At 41.2% G+C, this 26,886-nt stretch overlaps 1 protein-coding gene across 2 annotated transcripts in view; it reads right to left on the bottom strand.

Moving 5' to 3' along the window:
* Positions 1-26,886, bottom strand: part of LOC122557702 (doublecortin domain-containing protein 1-like) — a 554,199-nt gene that overhangs the window by 280,479 nt on the left and 246,834 nt on the right. For both annotated transcript variants that reach the window (XR_015760126.1, XM_087996361.1), the window contains exons 11-13: positions 19,750-19,848; positions 17,776-17,942; positions 13,897-14,019 (exon numbers count right to left, since the gene is read on the bottom strand). Coding sequence is in view for 1 of the 2 variants with exons in the window: in XM_087996361.1 (XP_087852487.1) it covers positions 13,897-14,019; positions 17,776-17,942; positions 19,750-19,848 (389 nt within the window). In the remaining variant the exon portion in view is untranslated. The remainder of the gene's footprint in view (positions 1-13,896; positions 14,020-17,775; positions 17,943-19,749; positions 19,849-26,886) is intronic.

The following is a 26,886-nucleotide window of genomic DNA, read 5'->3' as shown; positions in this document are numbered from 1 at the left end:
TACAAGAACATTTTCTGATTCAGTATGTCAATGTGCTTACTAGACAAGGTGCAAAACTTGACCTACTCTTGGGAAATAAGGCAGGGCAGGTGACTGAGGTGTCAGTTGGGGAGCACTTTGGGTCCAGCGACCATAATTCTAAAATAGTGATGGAAAAGGATGGACCAGATCCAAAAGCTGAAGTTCTAAATTGGAGGAAGGCTAATTTTGACAGTATTAGGCAAGAAATTTCAAAAGCTAATTGGGGACAGATGTTCACAGGTAAAGGGACGGCTGGAAAATGGGAAGCCTTCAGAAATGAGATAATGAGAGGTCCAAAGACAGTATATTTCTGTTGGGGTGAAAGGAAAAGCTGGTAGGTGTAGGGAATGCTGGATGATGAGAGAAATTCAGGGTTTGGCTGAGAAAAAGAAGGAAGCATATGTTAGGTATAGACAAGATGGATCAAGCGAATTGTTATATGAGTATAAAGGCAGTAAGAATATACTTGAGGAAAATCAGGAGGGCAGAAAAGGGATATGAGATAGCTTTGGAATTAAGGAGAAGCCAAAGTGTTTTTACAAATACATTAAGGACAAAAAGGGTAACTAGGGAAAGAATAGGACCCGTCAAAGTTCAGCAAGGCAGCCTTTTATGTGAAGCTGCAGAAAATGGGGGAGATACTAAACAAATATTTTGCACCAGTGTTTACTGTGGAGAAGGACATGGAAGATATAAAATCTCGGGAAATAGATGGTGACATTTTGAAAAATGTCCATATTACAGATGAACAAGTGCTGGATATCTTGAAATGCATAAAAGCGGATAAATCACCAGGACCTGATCAGGTGTATCCTCAAACTCCGTGGGAACTTGGGAAGAAATTACTGGGCCCCTTGCTGAGATATTTGTATCATCAATAGTCACAGGTGAGGTGCCGAAGGACTGGAGGTTGGCTAATGTGTTGCCACTATTTAAGAAAGGTGCTAAGAACAAACCCAGGGAACTATAGACCGGTGAGCCTGATGTCAGTGGTGGGGCAAGTTGTTGGAGGGAATCCTGAGGGACAGGATTTACATTTTCCCTGGAGCGTTGGAGGCTGAAGGGTGACTTTATAGAGGTTTATAAAATCATGAGGGGCATGGATACGACAAAATAGACAAAGTCTTTTCTCTGGGGTGGGGGAGTCCAGAACTAGAGGGCATAGGTTTAGGGTGAGAGGGGAAAGATATAAAAGGGACCTAAGGGGCAACATTTTCATGCAGAGGGTGTTATGTGTATGGAATGAGCTGCCAGAGGAAGAGGTGGAGGCTAGTACGATTGCAACATTTAAAAGGCATCTGGATGGGTACATGAATAGGAAGGGTTAGGAGGGATATGGACTAGGTACTGGCAGATGGGACTAGATTGGGTTGGGATATCTGGTTGGTATGGATGGGTTGGACCGAAGGATCTGTTTCCATGCTGTACATCTCTGTGACTCTAAAAAGAAATTAAAGAAACCCGTTATGCAAAGCCTTTTAAAATTTCTAGAAAACAGAAGTGCAAAGCAACCAATGCCAGATTGTTAAACTGGAGTTTACCTCTACAACACTTCAACGTGAAGGAGGGGGGAACGAAACAAAATCAGGAAAAAAAAGATGTAAACACTGACACTTTGTCCGAGTGTAAACACTTGGAACACATTGGGAAACTGACACTGAACCTCATAACTATGTGTTTTAACTTCAAGAGTGAATAACAGAATAGCTCTTGAATTTTCTTGCAGAAAATAAAGTAATTTAGAAAATTAAAAGAGAATTCAACGTTCTTCCCCCTGGAAATCCAGACAAAGTCACGTCCAAAAGACATGAAGAGGGAAACCACAAATACCTCGTGTTTTTTGGAGAAAACATTAAATTCTCCTTCTTTCTCTTTACTTCCATAACAAATCCATGTTATGAACCATCTGTTAGGTTGTACAACTGTTATACAATTTGAATAAGGTTGAGATTAGCTACATCACAGTTGAATGAGATGATCACTGACAGCCAATCTAGAAAAAAGGACACTTTAACTCCCTCCTTCATCTTCTTGTTGCTCTTCTTCCTCCTCAGAACATAATAGGAGCAGGAAGAGTTCATTTGACACCTTCAAGCTTGTTCTGTTATCCAATAATATCATGGTTGACCTTCTACCAAAGTTCCACTTCCTGTCGAAAATTCATATCCCTCAGCTCCCGGACAGATTAAAAAACTATCAATCTCAGTTTTGAGCACAGTCAATTATGGAGCACCTACAGGACTCTCGGGTAGACAATTTCAAAAATTGACAACCCTCTAAGTGGACAAACGTCACCCCATTGTAAATGATCAGCTCATTACCCTGAGGCCATGTCCATGTATCCCCAATACTCAAGCCCTTTGTAATTTGTATGTATCAATGAGGTTCCCTCTTAATCGTCTAAGTGCCAAGGATATCAACATAATTTATTCAGCCTGTCATCATAAGACAACTCTCTCATCTCAGGAACAAATCTGGTGAATTTCTGCTGTACTTGCTTCCAAGGCATGTCTATCCTTCTTGAGGATATGAAGATCAAAATTTCCTAGAGTAGTCTAGGTGTTGGCACACTTAAGCTCTACAGAATTGTAGCAAGACTGCCTTATTCTTGAACCTCTTTCATCTTGCAATAAACACCAATGTGCCCTTTGCCCTCCTGATTGATCTTCATACCTGCATGTTGAATTACTGTGTAAATTGTACAGGTACACTCAAGTCTTTCTGAGCATCAGCAACTGCTAAAAATATTTTCCTATTCCTACCATATTGAATATCCTTCCACATCCTCAAAGTACTCTATCTGCTACTTTGCTGCCTACTTAATCTGTGTCTATTTCTTCATACCCTCTTTGTATCCTCCACATGGCTTATATTCTTTATTAACTTGTATCACCAGCAAACCCTTGGGGCTGAATTCAACAATATTTTAGCTAAGTGCAATTTTGTCAAGTTTCACAGATGGGTTCTGTGTCGGGTCTGGTGAGAGCTTTCACTGTATCCTTAACTGCCTACCATACCCCTACAGCGCTGGTCTCATTTGATGCTACCAGGATTCTACCATTTTGCCATAGCCAGTATAACTCAGCAGTCACTGGATATCCTGAAATGAACTGGCACCCCTGGTGTCTATGCTATCTTTAAAAGGCCATTGCATGCCTGCCAAGCACTGGCATTCTGAAACTGCCCTGCCCAGAATAACAGACAAGGGAAATTGCAATGCTGCATTGAGGACAGAGAACTGGACATTTTGGTGGATGGGTCTGGATTCAGGGGAGGTTACATCACCAGACCATACCAGAGGATGCTTGAGCAGAGGTTTGCCACGAGAGCGGGTTTTGTCAGGAGCATAAGGAGTGATCAATGACCTGTTCAGCCCTGCCAAGATAAAATCCACCATTTTCTCTGTTAAACCATACTCACTTTAAACCTGTGACTCTGCTCACCTCCCATTACTCAATATTACATGCTGCACCATCCAGTCTCTCTCTCACTCACTCACACACTCTCTCCCACTCCACCCTTCCACACTAACAATCCTGCATGCCCTCTACACAGTCACTCACTCACTCTGGACATCTCACCTCCTGTACTCTAACCTGCACCAGTACTAACAGTTGTGCCAGCCACTTCCATCCCTAATCTGTCCCTTTCTCTTTCTAGGATGAAACGGCCAATAAACGAGACAGCTAAAAGACCTTGAATGGTGGAGTGTCCAACATTTGGCTCCTCAACCCCAAAAAGAAGGGAATCCTTTCCCTGAGAGGAAAATAAATGTCCAGTCTTGTCATCACCTTGCTGTTGTGTATTACACTGGGTGAGATTAACACATGCTCAAATGCAGGCAGCTGTTAATGAATTAGCATTATTTAATTGCCCTCAGCAGGCACTGAGCAGAGAGGGCAATAAAACAAAATGGTCAGATTTTATAATATGCTACAACGTACAATATATTTGGATTGCCAAACCCCGCTTGATAAAGTGCCACACAAAATGGTACATTGCAAAATAAGGGCTCAGAGAGGGGAGTAAAATATCAGCTTGGATTGAGGATCGGTTAATTGACAAAAATCAACAAGTTGGGACAGACAAACTATTAGTGTATAATCAATGGAGTTCTGCAACGTTCAACTATTTGCAATCTATATGAATGACTTAGATGAAGAGATCAAAGGTGAAATATTATTCGGGGGGGCTGAATGATGTGGATTACAGTGAGAAAACTGGATTGAATTACGTGGAAGGTTGGGCAAAGCTTTTCTCAACATTGGGAGAACCTTGTTGCATTTTCAAATAGAATTCCAGATGGCAAGATGGGATTCTTGCTGGGGACCTGAGAGATGTTTTGTTAATAGAGGTTTTTGCTTGTCAGCCTGAGAGAGGATGCATTGGTGGTAAAGAATCCCTTAGGGGTCTGTGATGCTGCCTCAACTGTTTGCAATATACATCAGTGACTTAGATTAAGCAAGCAAACAGTCAAATGTCTTCCTCACAAATGTATTTGAGGTGGTTTCTTTCTCATGGTACCCAGAAGATTCCAATAACAAGGACCATGCTGAAATTATTGAGAATCTAGTTTATATTAGGACATCTAAGAGTGAGATGGCACTGAGAGTTGCTTTCTGTGGAAGGAACTGATTGCTAAGGAAGATGGTTGTAGATTACATTACAAATTAAAAGAAATATCCTCATCATTGTGGGTATGGTGTGCACTTATTGAACATACTTGTAGCCTCAGGAACAAAAAAGAAGTCAGGTTGTTAAGCAAAGCCAATAAACTGACTTAAAAGGAGAAGTGTAGAGAGACCATAATTATAGCAATGGAAGAAAGAAATGATTGCAAAGTGCAAAGACGTTCATCTCTTGAGCTGGCAGGAGCAGATCATTGGATATTGGTGAGATCCAGTCCACAACTGCCAAGTTCACACTCGGAGGCAGATATCCAGATACCACCATTGCCTCGGTAGCCGCCAATCACGAAATATAGAACAGCATAGCACAGGAACAGGTCTTTTAGCCCACCATGTCAGTGCCAACTATGATGCCATTCTAAAATAATACCATCAGCCTGCACATATGGTCCATATCCCTCCAAACCCTGCCCATTCTAGTGTCTGTCTAAATGCCTTTTAAAGTTTGTTAAGGTATTGCTTCTACCACCTCTTCAACAGTATGTTCAGGCACCTACCACCCTCTGTAAAAGAAAAAATTCCTCGCATATATCTCTCACGTATTTCCACCCTGGGAAAAAGACTGCAAAGACCTACCCTATTCATGCTTCTAATAATTTTATATACTTCTATAAGGTCACCATCAGCCTCCGATGCTCTACTGTAAATAATCCAAGTTTGTCTAATCTCTCCTTCTAGTTAATACACTCCATTCCAGGCAATATCCTGGTGAACCTCTTTTGCACCCTTTCTAAAGCCTTTACGTCCTTTCTATAGCTTGTGGACCAGAAATGCACACAATATTCCAACATGGCTTAACCAAAGTTCCATACAGCTGCAACATGACTTATCAACTTTTTATACTGAATACCCTAATTGATGAAGGCTAGCATGCCTTATGTCTTCTTTATCACCTTATCCACTTGTGATGCCATTTTCAGAGAGCTACGTACTTGGACCCCAAGATCTTTCTCTATATATCAACCATTTCTATTCGAATGGCTACCCTTTTGGCAAAGGTATCTCACATCCAGATGTTATTAGCATTAGAGCAAACAGTAATAAGTATGAAGCTCCAGGTTACAGCTTGCCCCAAGGTTGTGCTAGATATAACGCTGTTTCTGGAATGCAACAATACTCAAAATTTATTAAAAGATAGATATGGAAACAGAAATTGACTTTAGAGTAGGAAGACTTAATTGTTCTCAACTAATTAAAATACAGTTGATTTGAATGATGGTAAAAGAGCTGATGATATAATTCCAGCGCCCGCTGTAAAAATATTCAAAGATTCACAATTTACTTTCCTCATTAATACAGCTGCAGTGCCCCATATCTCAGAAAGAGAATACAAGGTCTCTAAGTCAGTTCTTTATACAAAGTGGAGTGAAACTGAATATTTATTCCAATAACAATATTTTAGTACAAGGTCAAGTTGGCATTACTGCGCATTATAATGATGCATTCTATTACTTGCAGCCATAGAAGAAACTATATCACCCTTGTGGGAAGAAATTAGTTATAATTAAATAAGGCTGAGCTATTTATGAAAGGGATGAATAAAAATACAGCTGACACTGAGAACGTACTAAGAAAGGGATAAAGTGGTCTTTGAGAAAGAGAGCCAAATGTTAAAAGTTACTATCAGTACTATATCAAATATTATATGCCAGTATATGATGCAAACAGTTATTCTTTCAACATTTTCCATGAATACAGATTCATCTCAAGTCAATGAATTACCAGTGAGTTATTTTAAATACACAAGTGACGTGTCGGAATCAGCTGGAGAGATAAGTGAAAGTACAAGGAAGAAGCAAAGAAGCAATGCTCAGTGAAGTGCACAATTATGTCGTGAAAGGTCAGCTTGAAGATTGTGATGATGAGAAAGTGCAGGTGTATTTTCACTTGCAAAAACAAACTGAATGTAGATTAAGTTATTTCCTGCATTGTGAACAGCCACTTTGCATTAAGACCATTATTGTGACGAAGACAGTAAACCACCACAAAATGGAAAACACCTCAGTGTACTGTAGGAGTACTCCAGAGTGATCCAAGCAGCAGAAGAGTTTCTTCAGCACCTAAGTTTTCTGCTCTAAGATATTTCATGTGGGTGTTCAGCAGCCATTGGATACATTTTGGCCATGTCTGATTGAGTTGTGCTCTGAAGTCATGAGTCTGATGTTAGGGGAATAGCCCTTGCCATTCAGCAGTCACCCTCTGGCTCAACAGGATTGTTCAAATACCGGGGGTGCAGCAGAGTGGAACAGAATAAAGGCATCATGACAGCTGTCAGACATTCATCAGCATGGTACATTGAGCAGAGTCACACACCAACTGCACATTCTTGAATTGGCAACCTTTGGGTTGTGGTACATCTTAACAGTTAGATGCAGTGCCACAAAGCCACATGTCTGTTGTAGTTGGCATCTATGGGGAAGCCAATGAGACTGAAAACCATGTAAATACTCTACTGCTTTCCTCTAATCAGAGAGAACACAACTAACTTCTACCTCCTGCAATTCAGGGACACACACTTTTCACTGCCATCCTTATCCTACTGAGGTTAGCATCCGGGTTCATGAGATTGCAGAATTTTGTGAGCATTGTTGATATAACGTAGAGACAATTGGCACTGCTCCTGGCTTAGGCTGATTTAGGAGAAATTCTCCCAGAATACCCCTGTGGGAAAAAGCAGAGTCAAAAAAAGTGTGGCACTGGAAAAGCACAGCAGGGGTCAGGCAACATCCGAGGAGGCAGGAGAGTCTATATTTCAGGTATAGGGTACAGTGCCAGGGATCCGGATTCAATTCCCACCTCGGGCAACTGTCTGTGTGGAGTTTGCACATTCTCACCATGTCCACGTGGGTTTCCTCCGGGTGCTCCAGTTTCCTCCCATTGTCCAAAGATGTGCAGGTTAGGTGAATTGGCCATGCTAAGTTGCTAAGTTGTGTTAGGTGCATTAGTCAGGGGTGAACGTAGGGGAATGGGTCTGGGTGGATTGCTCTTCAGAGGGTCGTGTGGACTTGTTGGGCCAAAGGGCCTGTTTCCACAATCTAGGGAATCTAATCTGATCTAATCTACTTTCAAAGCTGCAAGTTAGGGGCTAGCCTCTACATTGAGATGTCCCTAAATTCTAACAAAAATGTACAGAAGCTCACTCCTCACTTTCTGTTAGATGAGGTAACAGAGAGAAAAGATGTTAGCCCTTTTTAAGCTGATGCCTGTAATAAGAAGCCACAGCATCAGACCCAGTCAGCCTGGGCAGAGATAGCAGCACAGGTTAGAACAGTCTCCAATGTGAGAGAGATGGCCCGCAATGCTGCAAGAAGTTCAATAATTTTCTGAACTCTGAAGGAGGAAGAAGTACAATCTTCTCTTTACTTCCACATACTAACTCATTAACTCTGCCATTGGACATTTCTCACCAAGGGTGACACACAACCCCAGCATCACATCCATTGAAGCACTCACAAGCCTCATTACCTACAATTTTCCAAAATGTTCCCACTTTCTGAACTTGGTACTCACTCATTCCACATATCTCACCGTAACTCATGCTTGTGCAAAATTACATACTGAATCCATTCCTTTGTCTCATTGCAGGAAAAATTGGCCCAAAACCTAGCTGAGGGGGCCAATACAGTCAGGGCCATGACTAACATCACAGCCCTATGAAAATATAGGCCACGGACAACCAGGACTACTTTTGCTAATGGCGAGACACCGATAGGCAACTAATCCAATAAACTTTACTGTGCTATGCTCCTTTCCAATTACCACCAGCATCAACTCATTCATATTCTGCATAAACTTTTATCTATCTTCTCTGACTAGTTGCTTCTCTTATGTAGCAGCACCCAGGAGCCTCAAAGCAAGAGGACACAGTATACATTCCCCACTGACATCTCTATCTTTGAGGTAGTCTGTAAATCTTCATAGGATGTACCAGGAAGGAACTTTCCACCTATACAGGGACCTTCACCTTATTGGGTACTCTATTTAGATTAGATCAGGCAGCACAATATATTGAGTCTATACAGACTCATCCAAAGTCATTTACAGGAGACATGCACAAGGTCTCTGACACTCAGGACTGCCAGATGAAATGCCTTGTTCTCAGCCCTAATTGATATGCTTAACCTGCAGACAGCTGGAAGTCATTTGGAATGGTGAACTAACATAATCTCCAAGAAAGGATGTGACTTAAATTTAATTGCCTTTCAGGATTTCTGTGCTTTTAATGGATGGAGTGCATACAGTGCTGAATTTTATTACAAGAAAAAACTAAATGGTCGGGGACCACTCTTAATTTGAGGTCCGTTCAGAATGATCAGGTATTCTCTTCAGAAGACCATACTTGTCCTAGCTGAAGGGTAGTTTGATTTTTGTGTAGAACTCTCCAGAGTGGAAGAGTTTAATTTGTGGAATCTCCAGTTTGAGAGACTTTGTAGAAATCTCCTAGCATCAGGAAGTCAGGACCTCAATATTGGAAAGAAGTCTCGGAATTGAATATCTGCAAAGGATATTGTTAGGAACTGGGTTGGACTTTTCTTCTTGCTAATTATGCTAAGATATTTCTAAACTGTCTCACATGTACATAATTTTGTTTTTTCTTTGGTGCAATAAACTTGTTACTTTGTTAAAAGATCATTGGTAGCTTTGTGTAAATATGTTGAATGACTTACAATCATGTAATAAATTAAAACTTATGATCTATCAAGCCAAGTCTTACACTGGGATCTAGTTTGTCCAGTATCATTATCACCTGGGATCATAACACAAAATGCAAGAGTCCAGAAATCTCTTCAAGGTACTCCAGAGGTGCCCCATTCCTTCAATTACTCCCTGTCTGCAGCAATACAAGTGGATATATGAGCCTACATCTGGGCAGGAGTCTGTCAGTAGGCCTGAGCCCTCTAAACCGAAAAGGGCCTGGGAACCAACAATCCAAGTCACAGGGCCAACCACAGTTGGCTCCCTCCACCTCAACTGTGGGCACTTGTGGTCTGCGCCAAGATGTAATGGGAAGGAGAGAAAAAAAGGCACTTAGGTGATGTGACGGCTATAGAATTGGAAATAGATTTTGATGTGGATTATTAATGTTAGCTGTGGTACTATTTTTGATGTAGTATTTGTTTATGTTACACACGAGAGATGAGGAGCCTCTTCACACAGTCCATCGATGCAAGATTTTGCAGTTGCCAGGCAATGCTCATCTCTCACAACCATCCAACTCCTTGACTGTACAGAGCTGATAAATCACAAATCCTTGAAACTTAGTTTTGAGGATATAGCCAAGGCATTGTATTTTAATATGGTTGAAGTAAGTGCTAAAGGCAATGTCTAGGGGAATTTGCCAGAGTCTGGCCTGCAGAAATCATAGCTGAAAATGTGTTGCTGGAAAAGCGCAGCAGGTCAGGCAGCATCCAAGGAGCAGGAGAATCGACGTTTCGGGCATGAGCCCTGAAGAAGGGCTCATGCCCGAAACGTCGATTCTCCTGCTCCTTGGATGCTGCCTGACCTGCTGCGCTTTCCAGCAACACATTTTCAGCTCTGATCTCCAGCATCTGCAGTCCTCACTTTCTCCTGCAGAAATCATGTACTTATAACCATCTTATGGATGGCTGTGAAATCAGTGATGAATCCACACATCTCAGAAGGGAAAGGTAATTCTTTTGCATGAGCATTAAGAAACTGCAGTAATATTCAGGGCTGGAAGATATCCACATTCCCTCACAGCCCAACAGCATGCAGAAAAGCTATACAAAGTGCAAAGTTAAATGCTGTCAAACAGGATTTTCAAGCGTATCAAGGTAGCTTAACAGTCTGTGCATTCTAAAGCATTGAAGGGGCACACATCAAGGAAGGAGTTCTCTCAGGATTCCTGTCAACTAGATGGCTCTACTAACAAACTAGATTACATGACTTGTATTTCACATCCCCATAAATGCATTCAAAGCTGAATAACTTGAGTACCATGCAACATCCAAGATCATCCTCTAACCTCCACATGAAGCAAGAACTGAAGACAGCAAAGTCGTATTGTTTAACCAGTGAAAGCATGATTGTTGCAACTGCCCCTTGCCGTGCCTTAAAACGAATATTGAAAGTGCTGCCTTCCAAAAGAAAACAAGAACTTGCTCCTGACTTCTCATGCAGCTCCATGAACTTACTGTGCAGTTTCAAATTAGCATTCAGGACAGTGAGTGACTTTCACACCATCTATGACTTACCAATTCCATGCCCACCCCCATCCCCCGACATTCTTCACATTCATTTCTGTGTGACTATCCCTTGGCCCCAGTGGCCCTTCAGACTCTCCCTTCAGCCCCCAGTTTCAATTAAGCCCTCTTACATAGCTATCAAGATGCCTCCCTTTAACTTCACATGCTCCTGACTCTGGAAGTTCTTATGCCCTTTTTTGACTTACACACTGCTCATGGAGAGGCAAGAGTAATAGTGATACCCTCTTGTTAATTATGTTGTACCCAGTAACTGCAAATACACAATATCCTGATACCCATTCCCCCAGCATACCAGTATCCAAGTTCAACTGGTAATAGGGAAAGCAAGTATGGGATGTTGGTCTTTATTTCAAAGGGAATGGAGAATAAAATTAAGGAGGTCTTACACACCTGGAATGCTGTGAATGGTTTTGGTCACATATACTGGCATTGAAGGTAGTCCAGCGACATTTCACTAGGTTGATTCTGTGTACCGAGGGAGTTCCTTATTAGGAGAGGTTGAGTAAGTTGAGGTTGTACTGTTGTAGTTTGAATGAATGAGAGGCGACCTTGTTGAAATCACCCCTATTCTTAGGAGGCTTGACATGTTAGGGAAATAACTGTTCCACATCTAAGGGCTGTCAAGGCTTACCCAGACCCTGGATCTACTCACCTTCCCCTGGACTTCTTGAATTGTCCTGAGATAAGTCACCCACATCCCCCCCCCCCCCAGGTCCTCCTGCCCCCATCTCTGACCACCATTGATGAAACCCACAACTGACCTTCACCTGCCCTCCACAATAATTTAGTAGGACAGTGCTGGCTGACCATAACCCACCCCTTGGACCAATCACCATCATTGAATCCTTTACTCTTAACATTCTAGTGGTTAACATTGTCCAGAAACTGAACTAGACCAGTCATATAAACATTGCAGCTCGAAGAGCAGGTCAGAGTCTGGGTGTTTTATGGTGAGTAATTTACTGACTCTGCAAAACCTATAACGCACAAGCTGGGAACATGATGGTATACTCATCACTTGCCTGCACGAGCATAGCTCCAACAAAAAAATGTTCTCCACCATTCGGGACACAACATCCACCAACTTCAACATTCTCTCCCTTCATCACCAATGCACAGTGACAGCAATGTGCACCATCCACACGGTGCACTGTTTTAACTCAACTACTCTAACAGCATCTTCTCAACACACAACCACTACCACCTGGAAGGAAAAGGGAAGCAAGTACAAATGAAAGCCACTACCTACAAGTTTCCCTCATAACCACATGATAACCTGACTTGGAACTTATGGGTTTTTCTTCATTGTTGCAGATTCAAACTCCTGGAATTCCCTCCCTGGCAGCACTACAGGTGTATCCAAAATACTTAATGATTAAAAATTGGTCTACCTCAGCCTTGAATGTACTTAATGCCCCAGCTTGACAGCCATTAAGGGAAATAACTGTTCCACATCTAACATGTCAAGCCTCCTAAGATCAGGTGTGATTTCAATAAGGTCACCTCTCATTCATTCAAACTACAACAGTACAAACTCAACTTACTCAACCTCTCCTAATAAGGAACTCCCTCGGTACACAGAATGCACCTAGTGAAAACCCGCTGGACTGCCTTCAATGCCAGTATATGTTTTCTTAGATAAAGTGACCAAAACTGTTCACGGCATTCCAGGTGTATAACACCTCCTTAATTTTATTCTCCATTCCCTTTGAAATAAAGGCCAACATTCCATAATTGCTTTCCCTATTACCAGTTGAACTTGGATACAACTTTTTGTTATTCACACACAAGGACCGTCCCAAATTCTTCTGTGCTGCAGCTTTCTGCAGTCTTTCCTTATTTAAATAATATTCAGTTCTTCAATGCTTCCTGCCAAATTGCAAATTCTCAGATGTATTCCCACATTATATTTCATCTACCAGATTTTTGCCCACTCACTTATGCTGTCTATACTTCTCTGTAGATTCGGTCATCCACATCATTTGCTTTCCCATCTATTTTGCCACCTGCAAACTTGACAAGAGCACTCACTTCCATCATTCAAGTCATTAATATGTATTGTAAATAATTGTGGTGCCAGCACTGATACCTCTGCCACCCCACTAGTTACATGTTGCCAACCTGAAAATGCCCCCTTTATCTGAATGTTGTCTTGTATTAGTTCACCAATCCTCTATCCATGCTAACAGGTGAACCCTCAACACCTCTGATCTGCTCTTAAATAGTGTTATGCACAGTACATTATGAACATGTAATTAAAGAAGGTCGCTCATCACCATCTTCTCAAAAGGAGTGGGAATTAAATACTGGCTTAGCCAGCAACACCTACATCCCATGAATTTATATAAACAAAAATATCCTCCTGTGGGAGAAACTATAACTAGAGGACATAGTTTAAAAATAAGATGAGTCCCTTTTAAGACAAATGAGGAAAGACTTTGTATCTCAGAGGGTCATTAGAATATGGAATTCTCTTCCACAGAGAATCGAGAAGGCTGGGTTATTATACTTTTTCAAGGGTGTGTTAAATAGATTTTTGACAGACAAGGCAGGCAAGGGTTATGATGTACAGACTGGAAAGTGTAGGTGAGATCACAATCAAATCAGCCATGATATTACTGAATATGTGACCAGGCTTGAAGGCCAAATTGCTTACCCCACTCATAATTTCAATGTTTATACCTAACTACCCTCCCCTGTGAATGTTTGTAATGGAGCTTTCGCATTTACAAAAGCACAGCAGTATTGTAAAACCTTGTCTAAATGTTTTAATGTTTCTGTAACGGGATCTTGAGATATTCCCAGACCAATTTCAAGCATGACTCATGAGCTTCATGCAAGTAGTGAGAGGGTCTCTATGAAATGGCTTTTAAACGTAAGACTGTAATTCATTTAAAAGAGTATCTCAATGTAAAAAGGGAAGTCTGAGATATTGGCTAAAATGTGTTAAAGTATCATACTTTTCCATGCCAGTTAAGGGACCATTATATTCCAGAGAAGTTTTATAAACCACCTTCTGGTCCTGCTCGATAACTCCTATTACCCGGTCAAATCTCACACACAGGAATGGTTTGCAGATGCTCCTGTAAAATAGACAGCAACAAGTAATTGCCAGGTTTATTTTATTTCACAGAAGGAAAAATATTAAGACAATTAACTCCAATGACCATGCAAATGTTATTTTATAAAAGATTCAACTCCATCATTTTTAACAGTCTCTGATTCCAATTATTTATATGTTTAAAACAAGCATTTATAATTAATGACCCCAAAAAAACCCAATTTTAGAAAAGTTGATTAAATGGCAAAGTAATTGAAATAATTACTTATAAAGTTTCCAATGGCTTCTACATTAATTTTACCACAGGACCATGCCCGAGGATTTTTTTTTATCATTGTATGTCTCTTGCTTGACTATTTTACACTCCTTCCAATATAATTGCACTACATATTGTATGGTTGTCATGGGTGGCTAATTGGAATAAAAGTATATACATAATTCCAAAAAATGAACCATTCATGCTTTCAAATTAACGCATGATCTAATTTGTAAAATTAGACATTATGCCATGCTTTTTATGACAAATTAACTTTGATTACAGCTCCATCCCTTCATTAGAAGTACACACATTGTACAAAAATAATGCTCATATATAGAAAAACGTTTTAACCCTTTAGGTGTTTTGCATGCAAATTTGTCACACCCAAAACAGGCTTTTAGAGTATCGCTGATTTTAGCATATGTCTAACGGCAAGTAGTTTACTTGACCTTCAAGGCATGTCCATTCACAACCTTTAGTCCCCGTACACTTAAAGAGACTAGCTGATTTAAAATCCAATTAATTTTAGCAGCAGAATAATACATTATGCACTATATATTACAATGAAGTTACTTTTATTAAACAGTTCAAATTCTACCTTGCATTGAATGGGAACTCTGCTACTCCAATAATTTTTGAATTTATCATAATGTCATTGGTTGAAAGTCTAGAATATAGATCAGAGTACTTTTCAATTGGTGAAAAGTTTGGGGCCCACACAAACAGGTTAAAATGACTTGGACAGAAAGGCAAATTGAAAAGTATAGAAGATGACTGCACTTTCTATCTCGTGAACTAGGATACCAGGAGTTTGAGGTTGTTCTGCAGTTGTACTCAGCCCTTGTCACACCAGTTCTGGGAGTACGGTGTTCAGTCTCTGCACAACAAATTAGGAAGGAGATATTGGCTTTGGAGGGCAAACCTATCTGGATTTCAATGATTAATTTTTTTTAAAAAAATACACAAACAAGGATTATATACCCTAAAATCTAGACGTTTGAGTGTTTTGATTGAAATTTTCAAGATATCAAGGAGAACATATACATTCTTTCTTACGTGGCCTATTTCCACAGGTTACAGAATCTTAGACTAGGAAATGTATCCTAACAATTGGATAAAGCCCTTTCTGATTTGAAGTTAGAAAACACTTCAAAATTTGAAGGATGGTAGTTGTTTGGAATTCTACTCTGCAAACAATAGTTGATCTTGTGTCAATTAATTATGAAATTGAGATTGAAAGACTTTTTTTAGAAATATTAAAGAATTATGTGGCTAAGGCAGGTATATAGGGTTGAGTTACAGATCAGCCATGACCTCATTAAATGGCAGAGAGATTCAGGGTGGTCAATGATTCTTGTTCCTAGAATTCTATTAATTCTAGAAGTAAACCAGAGGAACATCAACAAAAAAAATGTACACATTAAGCTCATGAGGGTAGCATAGTGCTTAGCACTGCTGCCTCACAGCACCATGGAACCAAATTCAATTCCAGACTTGGGTGACTGCCAATGTAGAGTTTGCACGTTCTTCTGGTGTCTACATGGACTTCCTGTGGGTGCTGCAGTTTCCTCCCACCGTACAAAGATGTTCAGGCTAGGTGGATTGGCTATGCTAAAATTGTCTTTAGTATCCAGGGGGTCGGATGCTCTGCAGAAGATCAGTGTGGACTTGATGGGCCGAATGGCCTCTTTCTGCACTGTAGAGATTCTATGATTTCTTTAATACAGCTTCAGGGAGAAATCAAAAATTCTCATCTTAAGCTTAGTGGTAAAGGGCATTATTCTTTAAAATATCTGGTTGGAATGATTATCCATAAAGCAATATGGCCAATGAGCATGCACAGATGTGGCCAACCACCTGGCCAATGATAGGACAGGTTCCAAGAAGTGGCTGTGCATGTCTACTGCTGACAAGGCATCTGGGGAGACAAGGGAGGAGTGAGCCCTGAACCAAACAGAGGTCAACTTCAAAATAAAATGAACTCTTTTTATTTTGTCCTAGGGGACTTTATTTTCGGTCCAGGCAGCCTCTTTCTGTTGCTTGAGAATGATGCCAGATTTCTTTCTGCACTGTGTGCCATCTAGGGGTAGCATTCATACTACACTCTGAAAGAGGGACTGAAAGAAGTGCCAAATTGAAACGATACAATGTCACAACCTGTGTTTATAAATAAATGTCAGGTATAAATAAGTCAGGTATAATACTTCACCTGATGAAGGTTTGCATTTACTCAAAGGCTCACCACCATTCATTCCAAGGTATTATTTAATGTCCCTCTCCCATTTACAACATGACAAAATCCATCAACAGATCATTTCTGTGCAATGCCACAGTGATGCTAATAGTTTCGAGATGCCCTTCATGAAACCAGTATTTAGTCTTAACATATTCCCTCAGTTAATTAACTTATCAGTTTCAATTTTTTTTAAGAAAGGGAAGAAATTTCCAATGAGACCAGTTTTAAGGTGATAAACCATGGGATGTATCGTCTGCACATTACAAAACCCACCCAAGTTTCGTTCTGCCCGTTCAGTTTACCACCTAAGTAGCAATGGGACACATCAAATTTACTAATTTCCAGTCAGAATGAAAATAAACCGTACGGATTGTTTTTGGTTTAATATGCAAATAAAAATTGTGCTGTTCATTCTTTGCTAGTTGTAAATACTCCCCGAAACAAAATCTGCATTTTCAGCAGGATGCAGAAATTCAAACGAGATGAATCGATATCAGTTTTAAAACAAAACTTGCTGGAAGTTTGGAAAACAAATGAACACAATTCCAGAAAACTTATGTTTTATTTCAGTTCAAACACCGGTCTTTAAAACCAATATGTCAAATTTGCAGCTTTAGTTCCAGTTTGTCAAGCCATTTGCTGTCTTGTGTTAATTTGTGTCGAGTTGATTTATCTTAGTCTTTCATGGAAGGACTCGTGAAACACATTGTTGTACTTCTGTCCCTCACTTCAGAGAAAAAAACCCCCACAGGGAATGGAAGTCCTATCTATTTTTCATTCTATTTTGTTTTTGTCACTGGTACATAAGAGGTTAAGACAGTATTGGGAGCAGCACAAACAGCGGGGACTGCGTTGTCAGAGGGTTTGATAAAATTCACTTAAGGTACTTTTCAATTACTGTCCATTTCAGCTTAAAAGTGGACAAAACACGAATGCTGGGGACCAGGTCAGAACAGCCCACAACGACGACAAGATGATGGGCTGTACCCCCTGGAGTGTTTCCATCTGCCATCATTAAGGTGACTGTTCAAACATGAAAAATTCCTTCTCGCGGTGCTGACAAACAGACATCAGAAACTATGACAGAGCTTTATAGATAAAGCTAGTCAGACAGAGATGTCACACTCCCCAGGTATGTCTGGAGACAAAACCTCAGAAAGGGAAAAAAAATCCCAGGGATGAAGTGAAACAGTTATTACCTGGGATGGTTCCTTTCCCACAAGATAACCAACAAGGAAGGTCAGCCTGAGATCACAGAGATAGCAAGTGCATTTTCATTTTACCTGTAGTCTTCTCCGTAAGACACCCAAACCTTTTGATCATTTTCAAGGAAAAGGGGATTTTTTATTTCTTGCCCATTTTCATCAAACAACCGCGTAGGACTAAGGTTGAGACCTGAAGCGTGATAGCCGGATGAGCACTGGAGCCGTTGACAAATCATCTGTAGCAACTAGGACAGGATCGTAAAGGAAAGAATGATTTGAAAAAAATAGTTTCAGATCTTGTGCAAGTGGAATTCTAACATATTAATTAAGTTCAAAAGAGTGTTCGGCAAGTGTGAATAATTGAATTGTTTATCATGTAAGAAACCAAACCAGAACACAGACTTTTTAACCAGCAGGTGGTGCAACTGTATTAGCATTGGTCTGACCCCTACTCCTGCACTGGTGACAGACTGCATATTGTTCACTACAATCATCAGTTGCCCGCATTACACTTGCCCTCTATTGTTTTTGTTTCCCTTCAAAACTAATGTACGTACAAAGAGAAAAAAAATGAAGATTCGGGGCCACTAACCGACCAGTCGTTGGTTTCTAGTCTGAATAACGGGTGGCTAAGTAATTGATGAGCTCCATGAACACCCGAAGCAATAATGAGGCAGCTCCACAAATGAGCGAGCAGTGAGTTAAATATGCAAATTGGGTTTCTAACACAGTTGGTAAAACCCCGATTGCAATTAGAGACAAATACCAATACCCATTTCTAAACAGGATGCAAAAGCAGCAGGATTTTATTTCAGAAAAGAAAGAGTGGTTATGTCGACATAAAAGTTGCAGGGCTGGTTAATAAAGCATTTTGGGTTGCTGGAGTAATGAGTCTTATAGCGTGGAAATTATAGTGAACGGTTGAAATGTATTATTTCCAATTCTGGGCATCAGTGTTTTGGGAACGATATGAAATGGTTACAGACGATAAGGAAAATAGACATGAGAATGGCTCCTGGAATGAAAGACTGAAGGATCTGGGATTGTTGTTCTTCTGAAAAAGAAAGTTGAGTAGAAATTTGATGGAGGTTTAATATTTTGGGACTTCGTAATTGGTGAGAAACCATTTTAAAACAGCCACCAATTTAAGGTAATTGGCGAAACAGTCTAAAGGGATGTGAGGAAAGCCACTTTTACTCAGCAAATGGTTAAGATCTGGAATAGACTGTATAAGAGTATTGGTAGCAGATTCAACAATAGCTTTCAAAAGGATTATTATTTGATGAAAAGAATTACCAAGCTCATGAGAATGGTGAGGGAATAGGATTAGCTGAATTATTCTTGAGTTGGTAAATGCACAATGAGCTAAATGTGCTGTTACCAATCTGTAATTTTTAATTTACCAAGGTCAGCTACTTTTGGAGCCTTACTTTCCCATACAAACAGTCAAAAATGGAAGCATAGTTGAAACAGAAATAATTTAGATCTTAAAATTGCCATCATTTTTTTATTGTTCCACAAATTTAAAACTTTAAATTATTTAAATATTTCTGGAGGACATCACGTATAAGTGAATCATATGTAATTATTTATCAAGGCATGTTTTTGAGTAGATGTCATAGGGGAGTAACCTAAGTATGCTGAGAGGATATGAAGACCAATGAAATGTGTTTCCTATTGTATTGGGAGCATGTGGCTAGTGTGACTTCTCAGCTTTTTATTGATTGACATGAAACAAACCAATTTCAGAAGTATGGAACTGTTGACTAACAATTGAGGCTAAACAAAGTTTGAAAAGGTGGCTTTTGTTTTAGTGGGGAACTCGGAATGGTGTAGTACAGTTGTTTACACTATGTTGAATGTAATTTTGTTGACTTCAGTGGAGTGTAACATAAGGTAGAATATATCCCAGCAATGAATCCAGACCTGTCTGTTTTCCAGATGACTAAATAAGTAAAAATTGCTGTAAGTTTGGTTAAATGAAAATTATTATTATTATTTTTATACTTTTTAAAATGTTTCTTTTCTCCAGCAAAAAAAAACACTACTTACTCTTTCCATCATGAATTTGTCATTTCCTGACTCTTTCTCTATGGCCTTCATGTTAATATAGATGAGAACTTCTCCAGTGCTCTGACCATTCCGATACACCTAATGAAGGAATCAAACCAAAAGGATTGAAGTTAATAGATATTTTCCAGCTTCAGTGTGTCATTTTCTTGACTGCTTTATAACATTTTGAGAATGTAATATTTCCTTTTGTTTTTAGTATTTACACCAACACATAATGCAGAGATTTGTACAGAAGGTTTAGTTCACCCATTTGTCAATGATACTTAGAGGAGAAAGTGAGGACTGCAGATGCTGGAGATCAGAGCTGAAAATGTGTTGCTGGAAAAGCGCAGCAGGTCAGGCAGCATCCAAGGAACAGGGGAATCGACGTTTCTGAAGAAGGGCTTATGCCCAAAACGTCGATTCTCCTGTTCCTTGGATGCTGCCTGACCTGCTGCGCTTTTCCAGCAACACATTTTCATCAATGATACTTACCAAGGTAAATACCATCTGCACTTATCTAGTATTTTTCACTAACTCCTGGGCATTCTAAAATATGTTCATTGTCATTGAAATACATCTTTTAAAGTGTAGTCAGTAATCATGGAGAGGAATGCAGTATTTAGTTTGTGCAGAGCAAGCTCTCATAAAAATCAATGAGTTAATAGCTAGATAACCTGATCTCTCTGAAAGGTAAAGTTTGGACTCTGGGAAGAATTCTCCTAGTCATCTTCAAAATAGTAGCTTAGAGACTTGTGCATCCATCTGAGAACACACTGCGTCAGGGACCCGGGTTCGATTCCCACGTAGGTGACTGTCTGTATGGAGTTTGCATATTCTCCCTGTGTCTGCGTGGGTTTCCTCCAGGTGCTCCGGTTTCCTCCCACAGTCCAAAGATGTGCAGGTTAGATGAACTGGCCTTGCTAAATTGCCCATAGTGTTAGGTGCATTAGTCAGAGGGAAATGGTTATGCGTTGGTTACTCTTCGGAACACTGTGTAGATAACCTAATCTACCCTAATCTAATCACACAGATGAGGTGTTAGTTGAGTAAACCAATAAATATTTGTTATGGGAAGGTATTAAGACTTATGGCATTAAGATGGCTGGGTAGAGGGAGGTACAGATCAAACTCAGTAGAAAATCAAGTGGAAGGGCTGAATGTCCAGCTATTATAATCCTCTGACTGGATCTCTAAAGGCATTAGTTGTGATTTGTCAGAGGGTGTGCTGTTATATTTATGGGTCAGAGTTATTTTCCTGAACATTCCTCTGCAAAAGCGAAGTTATTTAAGTTACCCGTCCCATTTAAGGCAGTAGATGAATACAACTTGTGATTAATAAGAGTGTAATTGCTGTAAGGCAAGGATTCTTTGCAGACTGGAAGATATGTTAAACAGAAGTTAGCCTGAAATGAATTGCCTTTTGTATATTTTAGAATTGTAATGGTTAATCTCAAAACAAAAACTTTTTTATGTAGCATGTCAATACACACTGACAGCCAATAGATTGTAAATTGCAATAGCTATTGCTATGGTAGGCAAACACAATAGGGAATTTGTGCAGAGCAAGATCTCATAAATGTGAAATGAGTTGTTTTTGTTGATTATTTGAAGAAAAATGGTTATTCCGATTAGTACCAAAGGAATATTTTTGCCAAACATTAAAATGTACAATACAAAGTATTTCAAATGATATAGAAGATACAATAAAACACGCACTTTTCTCAGTTGAACATTTGACACTCTCTGGTGCCTCATTTCAATTTCAAAATTTGCAAGATTAACTATCTATGCTCATTCTTATCCAATGATGGTTTTTTAATTATTTCACGACATCCAGCTCAAGGGGTTCTATAAATTTTCAGTTGCTCAGTACATTATTGCTGAAAGACTTTGGACAATGACCTTTTCCCATTGTGCCTTTGCAGTGACTGTCCCAAGCTTTCGAGCATCCCTCAGCACATAGTCCTAGACCATGGAAATGTACCAGTTTGGAACATTTGATTGAGGACAACTCTTTGCACTGGAAGACCAACAGGCTTTGGGAAGGCCAAAGAGCATCTTTCAATCAGCTGATGATCCTCCAGGCACAGTTGATGTTTGACTCAGTGTGTCTCAGAGAACAGCCCATAGAACACCAAGACCTACATCAGAGCTGCTCAGGACAAACCTCAACATAAACCATTGCTTCTTTCTCCAGATCTTTTTTTTTGTAAAGGTTGTTTACATCTATCCAAGAGGTATCAGAAAGCCAATACTTTGGAAAATGCAACAACAGCTTCTCAACAGAGTGAAGTGGTTGTATAGATAACATGATCAAATGCAATACTAAATAAAATAGACCAAGTCTTCTAGATTTTTTATTGAGGTCTTTCCTTTGAGACAATGAGAAATTTAACATGTGAATTTGATCACTCCATTATTTTTAAATCAACAGATTTAATGTGGATATTAGGTAAGGTAAAAACAATGACTGCAGATGCTGGAAACCAGATTCTGGATCAGTGGTGCTGGAAGAGCACAGCAATTCAGGCAGCATCCGAGGACAGGCAAAATCGACGTTTCGGGCAAAAGCCCTTCATCAGGAATAAAGGCAGAGAGCCTGAAGCGTGGAGAGATAAGCTAGAGGAGGGTGGGGGTGGGGAGAGAGTGGCATAGAGTACAATAGGTCAGTGGGGAAGGAGATGAAGGTGATAGGTCAGGGAGGAGAGGGTGGAGTGGATAGGTGGAAAAGGAGCTGGGCAAGTCGGACAAGTCCGGACAGGTCAGGGGATCGAGTTTCTGGAGGTTAGAAGCTAGGATGAGGTGGGGGAAGGGGAAATGAGGAAACTGTTGAAATCCACATTGATGCCCTGGGGTTGAAGTGTTCCGAGGCGGAAGATGAGGCGTTCTTCCTCCAGGCGTCTGGTGGTGAGGGAGCGGCGGTGGAGGAGGCCCAGCACCTCCATATCCTCGGCAGAGTGGGAGGGGGAGTTGAAATGTTGAGCCACTGGGCGATTTGGTTGGTGCGGGTGTCTCGGAGATGTTCCCTAAAGCGCTCTGCTCGGAGGCGCCCAGTCTCCCCAATGTAGAGGAGACCGCATCGGGAGCAACAGATACAATAGATGATATTAGTGGATGTGCAGGTAAAACTTTGATGGATGTGGAAAGCTCCTTTGGGGCCTTGGATAGAGGTGAGGGAGGAGGTGTGGGCGCAGGTTTTACAGTTCCTGCGGTGGCAGGGGAAAGTGCCAGGATGGGAGGGTGGGTCGTAGTGGGGCGTGGACCTGACCAGGTAGTCACGGAGGGAACGGTCTTTGCGGAAGGCGGAGAGGGGTGGGGAGGGAAATATATCCCTGGTGGTGGGGTCTGTTTGGAGGTGGCGGAAATGTCGGCGGATGATTTGGTTTATGCGAAGGTTGGTAGGGTGGAAGGTGAGCACCAGGGGCGTTCTGTCCTTGTTGCGGTTGGAGGGGTTGGGTCTGAAGGCGGAGGTGCGGGATGTGGATGAGATGCGTTGGAGGGCATCTTTAACCATGTGGGAAGGGAAATTGCGGTCTCTAAAGAAGGAGGCCATCTGGTGTGTTCCATGGTGGAACCGCTCCTCCTGGGAGCAGATACGGCGGAGGCGGAGGAATTGGGAATACGGGATGGCATTTTTGCAAGAGGTAGGGTGGGAAGAGGTGTAATCCAGGTAGCTGTGGGAGTCGGTGGGTTTGTAGAAGATATGGATATTAATGTGGATATTCTCAAGTATCCTAAATCCAATAATGGTGGAGCTTGAAGCATTGACTTTCTGACAACTAACAATTGGATCAGGCTAGGGCATCTAGCTAGGTAGATGGATCAGTTTTTGTAGCTCAAAATTGAGTAGGGCCCAATACTATCAATGTGAAGGATAATAAATCATTAACATATGGTGACCAGCCAATCGTGTATCTTGCAGTCAATTGACTGACACTGTGCTGACGCAGGGAGTTCAACAGCAGCTAAAATGTAAGTGTAACAGATATATGGGAAATTTACTGTAAAATTGCAAATATTGTGAGAAAGCAGACTATGGCATTTTATCCACAGGATGGGCAAAGTAAACACAAATGTGGTGTTTAAAATCTGGAGAAAAGCAACACAGTTGGACATTAACAATGGGAACTTTGCTCTGCTCAAGCACTCGGTTTCTGTCACAAAAGTTTAACTTCATTCCCAATTTCAGTATTTTCAGACACTTTCAGCAAATACAAACCACATAGGTCAGAGGACAATATTATTAGTGAAACACTGCAGGCCATGCATATGTCAAAACCCTAAACTTGTAAGATATAATCAGAAGAACTATTAAGTTTAATAAAAGTAAACAGTAATTGAATAAAGATATTTTTATTAATTAGATGTGATACTTGTATGTCATCCATCTGTCTTGGGAGATGATGGAGAAAATTAATGATAAATGCATTTTACTGATTCATTGGCTTGTAAATAGAGAATTAGTTGCATTTCCATTTCCATCACATCTTGCAAACTACAATTTGCCCCAAGTGTTGCTGGCATTTACTGAATCCTACCTAATTCAGTTCAGTTTGGTTTCAGTATTCAGGTCAGCAATAACCTGCAATACTAACTAGATCAAGTCTTCTAGAATTTTTATTGAGGTCTTTCCTTTGAGATAATGAGAAATTTGACACATTGTGAAGTCCATCACTCTTTGTTACTTAGATTATTTGTCCATGTTTTCTATCACTCAACAGATACAAAGTGGATATTCTTAAGACTTCTAAATCCAATAGTGAAAAAAACTAGACAAACACCTTGAACCCCAAAATAATTTGTTTCAATTCACTGAATAAAATAACCAATTTCTAATCTTGTTAGAGTTTCCATTTTGATGGGGGTTGACGATAATGATCATTTTCGCTTCAGTGCCACCTCCATCTATGTCAAATGTTTCCCGTAGCAATGACCAGGAGTAAATATGCTACTTGTCCATCGCTTTCCCTCTGGACTATGTTTCCTTTCAATTTTGTAAGCCTTTGTTCTATATGATAATCATGCTTTTAAACAGAATGAGAGTTGGGGCATGGCCACATTTAATCCAATAACGGGTTACTGCGAAGTGGACTTTGTTAACCCTTCAGATGTATGCCTCTGCAGTGAGAAAGCATAAGGAAATTACTACTACTAATTGTCAGAACTTCAAGAAACTATTGTGAGGCCATTCAGGGATATGTTCCTACAATACACAAATCCAAATATCGTAAATAAAACTTAAGGATTTTATTGAGGTGGCATTTATGCTGCAATAATTCCTTTGTTTGTTTAAAGTCAATAAGCCTTCTTGGAGCACTAGCAGCCCTTTGATTCATCCTCAAAACTTTTATGAATCTGAGCAGTGACTGAAAATCTGCTTTTCAATTAATTGGTGCCATTCCACTGCTCATCCACCATCATTAATTAGCTTTATTTCCTTTTTACAAATCTAGTGCCTTCAAGCCAAGTTACAACTTCCTTGTTCATGAGGTTTGTCTTGTGTTAATTCCCTAGGTTAGACCAATCTCAAATCCCTGATTACTGTCTGGCTCTTCCACATATAGGAGAAAGTGAGGTCTGCAGATGCTGGAGATCAGAGCTGGAAATGTGTTGCTGGAAAAGCGCAGCAGGTCAGGCAGCATCCAGGGAACAGGAGAATCGACGATTCGGGCATAAGCCCTTCTTCAGAAATGGGGAAAGTTTGTCCAGCAGGCTAAGATAAAAGGTAGGGAGGAGGGACTTGGGAGAGGGGCGTCGGAAATGTGATAGGCGGAAAGAGGTCAAGGTGAGGGTGATAGGTCAGACTGGGGTGGGGGCGGAGAGGTCGGGAAGAAGATTGCAGGTTAGGAAGGCGGTGCTGAATTTGATGGATTTGACTGAGACAGGGTGGGGGGAGGGGAAATGAGGAAACTGGTGAAATCCGAGTTCATCCCTTGTGGTTGGAGGGTTCCTAGCCGGAAGATGAGGCGTTCTTCCTCCAACCGTCGTTTTGTTGTGGTCTGACGATGGAGGAGTCCAAAGACCTGCATATCCTTGGTGGAGTGGGAGGGGGAATTGAAATGTTGAGCTACAGGGTGGTTGGGTTGGTTGGTCCAGGTGTCCCAGAGGTGTTCTCTGAAACGCTCCGCAAGTAGCCGGCCTGTCTCCCCAATATAGAGGAGGCCACATCGGGTGCAGAGGATGCAATAGATGATATGTGTGGAGGTGCAGGTGAATCTGTGGCGGATATGGAAGTTTCCTTTGGGGCCTTGGAGGGAGGTGTGGGCGCAAGTCTTGCACCTCCTGCGGTTGCAGGGGAAGGTGCCGGGAGTGGAGGTTGGGTTGGTGGGGGGTGTGGATCTGACAAGGGAGTCACGGAGGGAGTGGTCTTTACGGAATGCTGATAGGGGAGGGGAGGGAAATATATCCTTGATGGTGGTTTCCGTATATATTTCCCTCCCCTCCCCTATCAGCATTCCGTAAAGACCCCACCACCAAGGATATATTTCCCTCCCCTCCCCTATCAGCATTCCGTAAAGACCACTCCCTCCGTGACTCCCTCGTCAGATCCACACCCCCCACCAACCCAACCTCCACTCCCGGCACCTTCCCCTGCAACCGCAGGAGGTGCAAGACTTGCGCCCACACCTCCCCCCTCACCTCACTCCAAGGCCCCAAAGAAAACTTCCATATCCGCCACAGATTCACCTGCACCTCCACACATATCATCTATTGCATCCTCTGCACCCGATGTGGCCTCCTCTATATTGGGGAGACAGGCCAGCTACTTGCGGAGCGTTTCAGAGAACACCTCTGGGACACCCGGACCAACCAACCCAACCACCCTGTAGCTCAACATTTCAATTCCCCCACCCACTCCACCAAGGATATGCAGGTCTTTGGACTCCTCCATTGTCAGACCACAACAAAACGACGGTTGGAGGAAGAACGCCTCATCTTCCGGCTAGGAACCCTCCAACCACAAGGGATGAACTCGGATTTCACCAGTTTCCTCATTTCCCCTCCCCCCACCCTGTCTCAGTCAAATCCATTAAATTCAGCACCGCCTTCCTAACCTGAGATCTTCTTCCCGACCTCTCCGCCCCCACCCCAGTCTGACCTATCACCCTCACCTTGACCTCTTTCCACCTATCA

This window comes from Chiloscyllium plagiosum, unplaced genomic scaffold (genome assembly GCF_037043375.1).
Source record: "Chiloscyllium plagiosum isolate Xiang-an unplaced genomic scaffold, Cpla_swu_hap1 HiC_scaffold_18, whole genome shotgun sequence".
In the NCBI taxonomy this organism is placed as follows: Eukaryota; Metazoa; Chordata; class Chondrichthyes; order Orectolobiformes; family Hemiscylliidae; genus Chiloscyllium; species Chiloscyllium plagiosum.
The sequence above is the reverse complement of the archived record's forward strand: the minus strand, read 5'-3'. Positions and strand labels throughout refer to the sequence as shown.